The sequence below is a fragment of the Cornus florida genome, unplaced genomic scaffold (assembly GCF_030987335.1).
Source record: "Cornus florida cultivar Cherokee Brave unplaced genomic scaffold, ASM3098733v1 CherokeeBrave_3.0.0_Hap2_Chr01, whole genome shotgun sequence".
In the NCBI taxonomy this organism is placed as follows: Eukaryota; Viridiplantae; Streptophyta; class Magnoliopsida; order Cornales; family Cornaceae; genus Cornus; species Cornus florida.
The window spans coordinates 82,951,462-82,964,206 of NW_026775571.1; the positions used below are offsets into that span (position 1 = coordinate 82,951,462).

Below are 12,745 nucleotides of genomic sequence, written 5' to 3' on the forward strand. Positions count from 1 at the left end.
TCTCTTGCTCTATCTACCTAGGCATAGGTTTTGTTCCTTTTTTTTTTTTTTTTTATTTTTTATTTCTACATTAAGTATAGCTTTCAAGGCAAGACATGTTTCTATGAAACATATATCATCTGCAAAACCTTCAAAGATTTGCTTACCAGTCACTGAAATTCTTTCTTCTCCCTCGCTTAGATATTTTGGAGACAATTAGCTGCTTGTATCCATTGTTTAATTTTAAGCACCAATTCTTCCTTAAAAATAAAAAAATAAAAAATAAAAACACTTTTTTAACAATTCAATGCCAAGCCGTTAAAAACTGTGTCCAAGAAAAGACTTTCAAATACCTACAGAAATCAGACAGGGAGGAGAAATAATGGATGAATGAAAGGAAATTTAGACGAAAGAGCAAGTGAGTCCCTAACGCAGAGGATGAAAGAGAAGATAAACCGTTTTAGCTTTCCAGGAATTTTTAGTCTCCTGCTTGAATGGGTTAATGAATTACGTGATTATGCCACGTAGGATTCGACTATTATTTGGGCTGTTTGGTTTGCTAAATATATCATTATTTATAAACAAAATGTATGACAAAATTCATTTGATTTTTATTAACAGAAGCATGTTGTGCTATTGTGTGCACAAAACTTGTAGGTTCAATTCTACAGACATCTTAAGTGCGTAAGAGTTGATAGATCGTTTATACGAAGTTTATACAATTTCAATAGAATTTCGATTGACTGAAAGTTTTGTAGAGGATCATGCTTGCCAACTGATGTCGTATCAGCATACTTTTACCTACATTATGCACCATGGAGTTCATTACGTCGCTGACTATCCATACTGCTGACAATTTTTTTTGGATAACTCATTATGTTTACAGGGATGATTTGTATAAATCAACACTACAAATTTCATTATACAAGTCTCAAGTCTCACTCATGAGTTGTAGCATCCAAATCAGACTACTGTTTTATAGTGATCGTCGTTTTAATGGACCATTCAATTTTTTTGGACTAACTGTGAGTATTACTTTAAAATCTTCTACGCTATATATAAATTTTAAGCTCTATATTCTAAAACCTTTCTCATCATACTTCTTTTAGAACTCAAAGTTGAGAGTGACAATTCATGTTTGCGAATCATAATCGTGTCACGTCGATTTAAGATTATTCTAGTAAATAGTTCAACGCAAACATGACTAATTTAATAGTTATATAAAAAATTCTTTACACTAACCCGTTCATTGACATATTTACTAAAATAAAATATTATATTACTTAAATTATTAATAATATTCAATCAAACAATAAATATTACTGTAAAATAAAATATAAGTTTCAATCCCAACAAAATTACTAAATATTCTCTAATCTACAAAAGAGTAAATTATAAGACACAAGTTTATATAGTTATTTTAGAACTTAAATATAAATTTGTCTATGACAAATACACTTAAACATGTATAAATGAATTATACGGGTTGAATCCCTTAATCCAAATCTGTTTAACTCAGTTTACTGTTCAAATCGTGTTGACAGATTATGCCTACCACCAAACAACAAAAGTAGGCATGGCAATTAACACTTAATTAATCACATTTAGAGAAAAAAAATAATTAATGGACTTACCACTATACCCTTTTACATTTAACAGAAAAATATATAGTTAAGAAATAGTAAGACAAATATAATTTTTTTTTATATGTATCATTCAAACTAAAGTGACAGTTTGAGCATAACAAAGTTAAAAGAATAAAAATAACGAGTACAAAAACATACTTTAGGAATTTCTTTTATAAAAACCACCATTTTTATCTTTTATAAAAGCACAAACTTTTCAGTATATTTGGAAGAAAAAAAAAAGACCCATTAAAATTTATACCACCAGACTAAAGTGATAAATGAAAAAAAAAAAAAAAAAAAAATTAAGAACAAGTGATTAGTAATTTTTAGTACAGCGAAAAAAGAAAAAAACGAAGTGATAAGTGAAAGTCAGTGTTAAAAGCCACCATCAATTATAACCAGGAAATGAGTAACATCAGCGACTGATCCGAACCAAATCTCAACCAGAAGATCGGAAGACCCTTCATAACGGGGTTCTCTTCTCCGAATTGTTTGAAATGGGGAAGCATTCTCAACTATAATCTGCAAATATATATATATATATATATATATAGAAGAGATAAGGATGGCTTCTCAGTTAGTGCAACCGCCTCTTTCAGCTCTCTCACTGTTCACCTCTTCCTCTTCATCTTCTCTCCAAACCCTTTCCTTCTTCTACCACCACCGCCGCCGCCATTTGGGGTTGCCAAGCGCTGGAGTTGCTGTCAACCGCCACCGCCAAAGGAGGAGGAGCACTGCTGGTCTTGTCTTCGTTGGAGCGGAAGATACCGAACTGCGTGTTCCATCCGCCGAAATTGACTCTGAAGACGACGACGACGACGACGACGACGACGACCCTAATCCCGAAGACCTTGAATATGTTGGCCAAATCAAAAGAGTAACAACCCATCTCTCTGTCTCTCTATCTATCTATTTGAGCGCTGTATATATATATATATACGCATATACCACATGTATATATTACTGTAGTGGTAGTTTTTCCATTTTCATGAGTTTCTTCCACTAATTTTTAGAGCAAATCCAAAACTTTGTTTAGGTTTTGGAGCTTCTCAAGAAAAACAGAGACATGCTTTTCAGCGAGGTAATTCCTTTTCATTTTAGCCGTGTGCTTTAGATTATTTTTCTAATTCCTTTTTCTTATGTTTTATACATAGCTGTTTTTGAGTTTGTTGTTTCAATTCCTAACTGCTATGAGTTCTTTATTGTTAATTTGACATCATTGGATTTCAAAGCCATGCATGATTGAGTAGAATTTTGGATAATCAAATGAGAAATAAAATAATTGAGATGATGGAATTAATCATTCTTCTTACTTGGATAAGTGTCAATTCCTCATTTTGTATGAGGAAAATCAGTGGAGAGAAAGGAAAGAAGCAAAAAAGGGCTTCATTTGTTTTATATGAAATAGGGATGGCATTGGTAATGACTAACAAACTTATTCTTCCCTTCCATTTTCTCCCACTAATTGGGGGTTAAGATCCCGCAATTCCCTTCCATTTTGATTTCCTTTCTTTCGTTGCAACTCAATGAATGAAGTGTTAAAGAATTCAAATGTGGTTGCCGCTAAACCTCTTGCTATGGAGATTTGTACCGAATTTCCAAATTAGGGCTGGTTTGAATTCGACATTTGAATTTCTGTTAATTGTCAATTCTTTCTTTTGCTAAAAATTGGTTCCATAAAACGGCTGTGCCAAATCATGATCACCCTATTGATATAACTTAATTGTTTCGATATTTGTAGGTAAAGTTGACTATAATGATTGAGGACCCAAGAGAAGTTGAGCGGAAGAGGCTCCTTGGCATTGACGATTCTGATGGTCCAACAAGGGAAGAGTTAGCTGATGTTTTAGAGGAAGTAAGTCTTCTTTTTTATGCCATTACCATGCCTTGCCTCATCTCCTGCATTGTGCATATAAGATGTTGAAATTATGCTCCAGTCCATATTTCTATTCTGTGGTGCTCCAGAATATGGTACATCCCGACTCGTGTTTACTAAGGTGAACCTCAATATTGTGAAAAAATAGTATTCATAGTATTACAATATAAGTTAGTTTGACCTTTGTTCTGTGCTTGTACAGCTCATGGGATTTCCATACATACACAAGGAATGGTGTATGAAAAAACATAGACATATTTCTTAAGATGTAAATACCTGATATATGATGCATCATAAAACAAATAAATTGGTAGTATGCAAAATGAGAGACAATAAACAATACTGTTCTTCAAAAAAAGTAGAAAGTAAATAATAAATAAAAAGAATAAAACAATACTCTTGTTGCTATAAATTGCCTCCCGTTTCTCCTCTCTCTCTCTCTCTCTATATATATATATATATATATATCTATAGTAATAGTGTTTTTTTTTTTTTTTTTTTCCTTTCTAAATGGTAAATGCTAAGTAAGCGTTGTTGCTCAAATATTATATGTTTTATAACACACTAAATAAAAAAACAAAATATGATTTTTTTTTTTTTCACTATTTTTTGTGTTTTATACTTTCAAACTGCACAATTATTTGAAGCTTTTAAAAGGCCATGCTTTTGGCAAGCCTGACAACCTTTTTAGAAACGTACGCAATCTCTCTCCATCTTTGGCCAATAATAGCCGTACCTTCTTAAGAGCCACTTCATTTTTGTACCTCCCCGATGAGAACCACAAATGCCATCATGAACCTCATGCACAGCTGATAGAGATTCTGGTTTTAACAAACACAGCTCTTTATGAAGCATATTAAAGTTATATTAATACAGTTGTTAGTTGGAATTGGAATTATATCTACCTCTTAGATTTACTTGTGCTTGTGATCAGTTCATTGTCTGCAATTATAAATTTAATTACAATTTGGAAATGTAAATATCTTGATTTGTGCACACACCTGTAGTTTTTTCCCCCTGGAACTAAGCTGCAGTTTTATTGTAATGTCTCTTTTAAAAATTACTCTCTTTTCATTAAATAACACGAAAACACTAGACATATATAACTTAATATAAAATGATCACATTAAGAGACATTAGTGATAAGTATAATATCAATCTTTTGAGTTATGACTTACTACTTTACATGTTTTTCTACTTCATTCTTTTAAAATTGCTTTACCAGTTAAGACTTTATATTTTGTTACATATATGACTCGTCCATATATACAAGTACATAAAAAAGTAGAGAATTTTTGCTTGCCTTTTCATTTAAAAAAAAATTGAAAGAATTTATAGATACACACACACACACACACACTTTTTTTTTTGATAAGTAAAATTGTATTAGAAGGCGTTCAAAAGGGGAATGCGTCCTAAGAATTTTACAAAGACGAAAAAAGAGAAAAAAATGAGATCTATGAATCCAACGACCCCAAAAAGTCCATAATCTCATCCAAAGAAATACAATTTCGCCCCATACCCCAACTAAAAAGGGAGCAAAGAATAGTGAACTTCAAAGCCCCAATGGAGGTCCCCTCCCCATCAAAAGATCTACGATTGCGTTATTTCCAAAGACTCCACCAAATACAAAGGGGAATCACCCTCCAGAAATTACGAGCGCGCGCTCCCACCCTTTGACCCCTCCACTCATCAATCAGATCCCTTGAGGTCTGGGGCATAACCCATTGGACACCAAAGAGACCCAACAAAAGGCTCCAGCAGTTGTGAGCTACGGGACAGTGCAAGAGAAGATGATCCATAGACTCTCCATCATTCATGCACATACAACATCGGTTAACGATAACATGTCGTCTCTTCCTCAAATTGTCCAGAGTCAAAATCTTGTCCCAAACAGCAGTCCACACATAAAAAGCCACCCTAAGAGGAGCCATCGAGCGCAAAACCGTTTTCCACGGGAAGGTGGGTCCACGAAAATCTGAAAACTGGTGAAAATAGGACCGGACTTGGAGCTTAATTAGAGTGTTGACTCCTTTACTTTGAATAATTAAAAATCAAAATGTACACAATCATACCCAGTGCATAATACCACTCTTAATGCTGTCCGTCAAGCTGGAGTATAGATATCTACCATGCCAAGCTTGTTACGCAGTCTAGAAAAGCAGTCTTTTTGGTGTAAGCCGGCAGTCTAATTTTATTTTCTGGTTCTCTCAAGTCTTATAAAAATCTGAACTGATAAGTAATACACACAGTAGCTTGATTGTTGCGAGAATTTTTATTTTTTGTTGTTTAAAATCCCATCTTCTACAAAGTTGACCTTATCTTAAAACATCTCACATATGTATGCTCTGTTGCTCATAGTCAGTTTCTGCATCCGGTCTCGCCACCAAGCTACAAATAGAAAATGTGCAGTATCCAGAAACTAATCTCCTGTCCAAATTATCTCCAATAATTTGTCTTGTTCCTGCCGCTATATTGTGTTTTTGTTCTCGCCACTATACTCTGCTTCATAATATTCTAGACTAGGCTCTTTGCAACCTTTTCCAATTTCTCAAAAACTAGGGCTGTAATTGAGCTGAGTTTAGCATTTACTTTTTAAGCTTGCTTGATCAAATCAAACAGTTTTTCAAGTTCTAGTTTGGCGGTGCATAAATTTAATCGTTTGAGCTTGGATTCGTTTATGTGTGGAAAGCATGAGCTTGTCTCGTTTAGCCAAAGTGTCACAACTCAGGGTAAAACTCAAGTTTGATAAGAAAAAAACTAGAACAGCCTACAAGCTCAAAGGAGCCTTGGTAAACAAGTAGTGCTTATGAGCCTAGACATGCCTATTCATGAACAACTGTCCTGAGTGTGCTCAGGAGCCGGGTGGGTTGAGTCAAAGATTGTTCATTATTTAATAAGTTGACAATTTCTTTTGAAGTTGGCTTGCTTGCTTAACAAAAATACACGGGCGGAGTTCTTATTTAAGTAAACTTGAGTTATTCATAAATAGCTAGTTCATTTTTCACACCTGATTACTAAAGAGGCTGGCATTAAGAAATGAAATATAAAATAATGATGCAAGCTGTATTTCTTGAATTGCTCTGTAATTGAATCCAAAACCGCAATCTCTCTCAAAGATGATCAAGGGTAGCCCTAAGTAGGTTTCTGTAGATCTCTCACCATATCCTACGACACATGTCAGCCTATCCACCACACAACATTTTATCTTCATGCTTGATTCTGCCCTATGTTATATATGAATTCGGGTACATGTGTCAGGTGCCAATATGTATCCGAGCGTTGGGTTTGTCAAATTCCCAAACAGAAAAACACAGACACTTTTAAATATTTGTATTTTATTTGATTTTTTAGAGTAAGATATTGTCTTTATGTAACATATTGATTAATACAGGAATTTCACTAATTTTGAAGAAAAAATATAATAAAATTGAATTATTGTCTATGCTTTTTATGTGCATATCGAGCCAAAAGTGTCGGACACAGTCCATACCCATGCTCGAGCATTGTGTGTCCAACACAGGTACTTCATGTACTTTTGAAGAGTCCATGTAACATAAAGTTCTGAGGAACACACCTTGAGTACTTTAATTTGTTTGCATATGCTCTAGAAAAATGGATGTTTCCTCGGCAACAAGTGAGGAACTTTTGAACTTTCAAAAGGTTTCCTCTACTACCACAATATGAAACTGATGCAGAAGTGGGTGGAAGGGGCTTCGATATCACAATTTCAAAGGGAACAAGAAGAGAATGAGATAGAAGAGAAGAAGAAGGGAGAAAAAATCACAATAATCTCTGAATATTCAATATAATCAATCATAAAAGGACCTTTCACAATGTATCAAACCACATATTTATAGGATGCAAGAAAACCCCAATCAAACCTATTACCATAAATAAAACCCTACAATACTAGAAAATGGAAATATCCTAAATTAAAACATTAATAACACAATAATAATAATAAATAAACAAAAACCCCTAGTTTTATCTATCTTTCCCACGTCTCCAATAGTAGGTTTGGGCCATGTGTACCTCAAGCTCTCGGGCCAGGCTCGATTCTTCATCATTCCCTCCCGGTTGAGAAGAACTCTCCTCCGGAGAGTAAAGGCATATGTACATTTCCGAAAAGTATGAGTCAGCACAACAAAGCTCATCTCTAGACTCCACATAATATCTGAAGTTGTAAGGTAATTCTGGATATCCCAAATATGAGAAGCATAACTCTGAAAATCAAAAGTATCCTCAATCCAATCCAAATAATACGGCTGAAAGGATGGAGGAACTAATGTTGGTGCTGAGGAAAATATACATCCACCTGTAGGAACACATGCCAATAAAATAGGAGGCTCAAAGGTGCTAGGTAACAAATGCTCCACATCAAAAATTGAATTAGTACTCAAATCCAATGACCAATCAAAGAATTATGCATTAGGCCCCGATTTATGAATGTTGTGGAAAAGTTTAAGCATTTTGGCATGTTTTATCTTGAAGAAATTTGTAGGATATTGTTGAGGTAGCGCACAAATTATAGCATAATCTCCTTCAATTAATTCATGAGTCCTATGATGAGCGTATGTGGTAAGTTCATAATTCTTTTTACCAACTACCAGTAAATTGATTTGTCAAACTAGTATAAGCATACTCCATTATAGGCAATAACAACTTCCAAGTGTCACAGTGCACTCTAACAAGAAAACTAACCAACTTTCCTAGATCTTGCTTCACTACTTTAATCTTCCTATCAGTCAGAGGACAAACTACTAAAGAGATTTTTAAATTTGTTCCTAAAAGTGCCCAAAGTGTCTTCCAAAAATTACCGCGGTGCTTGATATCTCTGCGACACAATGGAATTAGATGACTCATGCTGTTTAAAAATCTCTTCAACGTTATCGGGAATAAACTCTTTTGGTTTACACTCATTCCTTGGATGAGTTAGTGCAACACGTTCCCTAGGATGTGTGAGTTTATGTGTGGCATCAGATGAATGTGATCCTAGCGCTAAGGCAATAATGTTTTGCATAACATTCATTTGTGACAATATAGTTGGGTGTTTCTTAATTGCCATATTTTCAATCCCATTTAAGTTAGTGCAGTTAGGTAGTGGAGAATCCAACATTTCAGTTGTGACATGGGGAACTTCCTTAATTACTACTTTTTCTTCTTTTGACAACACCTTTTTGACATCATTAGGTAGGGAAGATGATAACTTTAGTGTTTTAGAATCCTTTTCTGGTCGCTTTGCAGGCCTTAACAAAAGAGTTTTGCCATTATATTTGAAGCGGTAATTATTCTCCTTGCTATGGTGAGTCACATTTAAGTCATTGATTCAAGGGCGACCAAGTAACACGCGTGCTAAGTCAAGGGTAAAACATCACACGAAATGTTATCAAAGTAATCACCTATTTGAATAGGGACTAAACACCATTCTGTAACAGTCAAGAAAGTTCCATCAACCCAGGCCATCCTATATGGCTATGGGTGAGGTTTGGGTTGAAGCTCTTTATAACACCTGATTTTGACACTGCATTTATTGAACTTTCTCCATGTATAATTACTTTATAGACCCTGTCTCCAAATCTGAGATATGTATGAAATATGTTGGTGCGCGTCCAATCATCTTTTCCCATAAGGATAGATGGTCTGCACATCATGTCATTATTACAGGTCTCATCTTCCATATGATCTTCCCTAGGTCTGGAAACGGTTCACTATCATCTAGGTCATGTAGATACTCAGGTGAATATCTACATTCTGAGACTTGCGAGGGTTTGACAACTAGAGGTCTTCTATCCTTATCACGTGGCTGAAAGCCTCCATCATCATGAAGAGAGAAAGAGTGTGTGGATCTCCCATCCAAGCCCTCTTGAACTGCTGAATTTTTTTTATCAGGGCTCACTGATGGAAACAAAAAATTGAACCTTGGCACATATAGTTCATGCTTTTGGTGTGGGTGGTACGCAGGTCTATATTTGTCATGCCTATAAAGCTTCTTAGGTCCCTTTTCTATCATATTAAAAAAGGGCATTTTTTTTAAAAAAATAAAAAATGGGACAACAACAAATGTTAAAAGTAACAAATAACAGATATATTTGCTTCTAACTAGGAAAGGGCATTATTTTAATTAAAGACAACAAAAATTAACTTCAATCAATCAGTCAACCAATTAGTCAGTAATTGGAACCTCAACTTCAGCTGTGTCAATGCTTGGAATCTCACCATCAGCAGGTGTGGAATGCAGATAATTTTGCCATCACAATTGCTTGTTAATCTCCATGAGATTGAATATATTGTGGGCTAGCTTGTATTGCTTAACAAAAATGGAAATTGGCTTATTTGTCTCATTTGGATTCATTAACTTTGTTTATTGATAATAGGTAATCAATACCCATTCAGTTCGGAAAGGCAAACTTGTTAATTGAGTCCATGACCAAACTCAAATAGGGATAAGATCAACAGTTCAACACATATAATTAGTAGCAAATTGTCCATGGTTCTTTTTGTTACAACTGGAAAACAGTTTATCGTGCAGTGTAATTTATCCTTCAGGGGAAAAGAAAATCCTTATCTATGATTCTAATTTGTGTAGGTAAATGAAGGAAAAATTCCAAAAAACAGTGTTGCTCTTCAGATGCTGGCTGAAGAGATGATTCAATGGCCTAATTTAGAGGTATTGTTGGTACTCTTTGCACACTAAAATTCCCAAAGTATGGAGGTGATATTTTGGACACTTTTTTTTTTTGGTTGATAAATAGTGTATATATTAATGTGAATTGTTTAGAATTCTTTTTTTTTTTTTTTTTTTTTTTTTTTTTTGACATTTTCTTTGAACTCTAATATTGCATCATATGTTAGGATTACTTCTGCTGATTACAAGGTAAAATACATCCATTTTGAAATTAGATAGAAAACTCAAATCTGTTGACATAATCCAAATGTTGTGCTACCAGCTTTCTCGGTATGGTCTGAAAGTTGACTGGACAAACACAACATACCTGTCCTGCTAATCACATAACTGAAAAATAATAATTTCTTCGTGTCAGCCCCATTGACAATGAAAACACACGCATACAAATAAATAAATAAATAAAAAAGTAGTACTAGTAGAAGTAAAAGAACAGCTATTATTTGATGACTTGTGCATTATCCGTAGTTATCCGCTGTGTTTGTAAGAAATTTTGAAAGAAAAACAAAGTGATACTAATATAAATGTTATCTTTAATCTCTTTATTGGTAATAAATTTATTTCTTCAAGTAATTCAATAGCAAAATTTACGCTTTGTGGTCGTTACAAATTTTTGTATATTCTTGCAAATCATTTTTTTCTTTTTCTTCTTTCTATAAAACATGGTATATGAAAGACGAAAGAAGATTTTTGTTTGTGACGTTGGCAGTTATCTGGTAAAATTTTACTTTTTTACGTTGTAATAATTATTATATTATTTTTTAAATGTCATTAAATATATATATATATATAGGGTGAATACAGAAATCAGAAATATATGATATATCTATATACACAATGTATTTTTATGTGTTTTTTACAACTGTTAAGAGTTGAACCTTCAAAACTGCCGCCCCCCTTTAGATGCATGCTTCCACTGTTATGCTACGATAGCCTTGGTTGGGATGAATTTTATCTGGCAGTAAGTCATTATTACATATAAACTAGACATGATGGTTACATATAAATTTCTGGGACACAGATTTTCGGAATCTTTTCTAGCATCTCTATAGTTTCATTTAGAATTTTGGCATCTCTGAAAACCTTTCAAAATTTCATTTCTGATTTCAATGTTGAAAGTAATACCTATATATCCATCCACATATCTAGATTTTTGGATCTTGACGTATAGGTTGACATTGATATACTGAACCTTCAGAATGTATAATACCTACGTGGTTTACCCTGTTTCTTAGTTGCTGGTAAATTTTTTATTATTGTAACTGATGCTTTTGAGATCAGCTTATCTATGTCACATGGATAAAACCTACACTCTATAATGGTACTGAATTCCTCTTCTATTTGATCAGTTGAATCATATTGAATTAGGACTCTTTTGTTTCATATGGATTAAATTGACACCCAGTAAAGGTATTGATTTCCTCATAGGAATTTGTTCATCCTTGCTGCATTTGTTGAATAGGTTGAAGCATCAAAGAAGAAGCCTAAGAAATCCCTATATGCAAAAGCCACAGACACTGGTATTGATCCTCAAGTAGCTGCTAAGAGACTCAACATTGATTGGGATTCAGCTGCTGAGATTGATGATGCTGATGACAGTGATGATACTGAAGTTCCTTCAGCTGTGGTTAGTTACTATTCCCCTATAATATTTAGCTAGTCTTATATTAGTAATTGGCATTGTGTTTCGAATTAATGCCATATGATTTAAGTGGTTGGTTGTAATGACGTTGCTTCAGTCTGTGCTTCCAAGTCTTGCTGCAGCATTCATACTTGATCAACATCTTATATGATATTATTGATGCTAAATTCGAAAGTAATATTTGTTTTTCAATAAAATAAAATAGAATAAAATAATTAAAGTAATCTTGTGAGTCTGTGACAGATACTAATTTTAAAATTTTGAGGGATTTGCTTGATTGTTCAAACAATATACAACAAAAAAATACAGAATGTCATAATGCCATTAGAACGATCTTAACAATAAATAACGGTTGACTCATCATTATCTCCTCTAGTAACCAAAAATTAAACCTCCACACTATTGTAACCATTAATCCTAGCTGTATTACAAAGCTCAATGCTACTTATTAACCTGCATTCTGGGATATGAAAGCTGACCGAAATTAGGTGCATATTAAAATGACAAACAAAAATCTGCTGATCTAGTACTATTCCACGAGTTGTCTCTTTATTTGTTTATTTATCGACTCTGAGAACACATTCTCTTTCAGGGATATGGAGCTCTGTACTTGGTCACGGCATTTCCAGTCATCATTGGTATCTCCGTGGTGTTGATTCTATTTTACAATTCTCTCCAGTAAAAATTTTGCAATGCCATTAATGTATATTCCCTATCCTTGCGGAAAAAGATCAAATGTCACTGGCTTTAATTCCTTGAACTTTGTATGTCAAATTTAGAAAATAAAATGATAATTGTTTCCGTTATATGATTCTATGTGCTGCAGTGGGATATTTTCATTAGATCAACTTGTATGACTTATCTTAGCCTACTGAATTTTTTTTTCATTATTCTCTTCTTTTTGAATGGAAAATACACATATAGGTTCACCTTTT

At 33.9% G+C, this 12,745-nt stretch overlaps 1 protein-coding gene across 1 annotated transcript; it reads left to right on the forward strand.

Annotated features, from left to right (window-relative positions):
• The first annotated feature begins 1,996 nt into the window (after nucleotides 1-1,996).
• LOC132303276 (ycf3-interacting protein 1, chloroplastic) lies at nucleotides 1,997-12,616 on the forward strand. Its single transcript, XM_059800490.1, has 6 exons — nucleotides 1,997-2,484; nucleotides 2,644-2,688; nucleotides 3,349-3,462; nucleotides 10,073-10,153; nucleotides 11,631-11,795; nucleotides 12,403-12,616. The coding sequence occupies exons 1-6, from the start codon at nucleotides 2,173-2,175 to the stop codon at nucleotides 12,490-12,492; spliced, it is 807 nt and encodes a 268-aa protein (XP_059656473.1). The 5' UTR covers nucleotides 1,997-2,172; the 3' UTR covers nucleotides 12,493-12,616.
• Nucleotides 12,617-12,745: the final 129 nt, after the last annotated feature.

Bases quoted from the DNA above. Each gene is read 5' to 3' on its own strand.
- LOC132303276 (XM_059800490.1), top strand. From the start codon at position 2,173: ATGGCTTCTCAGTTAGTGCAACCGCCTCTTTCAGCTCTCTCACTGTTC. The intron at 2,689-3,348 runs GTAATTCCTTTT...CGATATTTGTAG, and splicing joins GAGACATGCTTTTCAGCGAG to GTAAAGTTGACTATAATGAT. The intron at 11,796-12,402 runs GTTAGTTACTAT...ATTCTCTTTCAG, and splicing joins CTGAAGTTCCTTCAGCTGTG to GGATATGGAGCTCTGTACTT.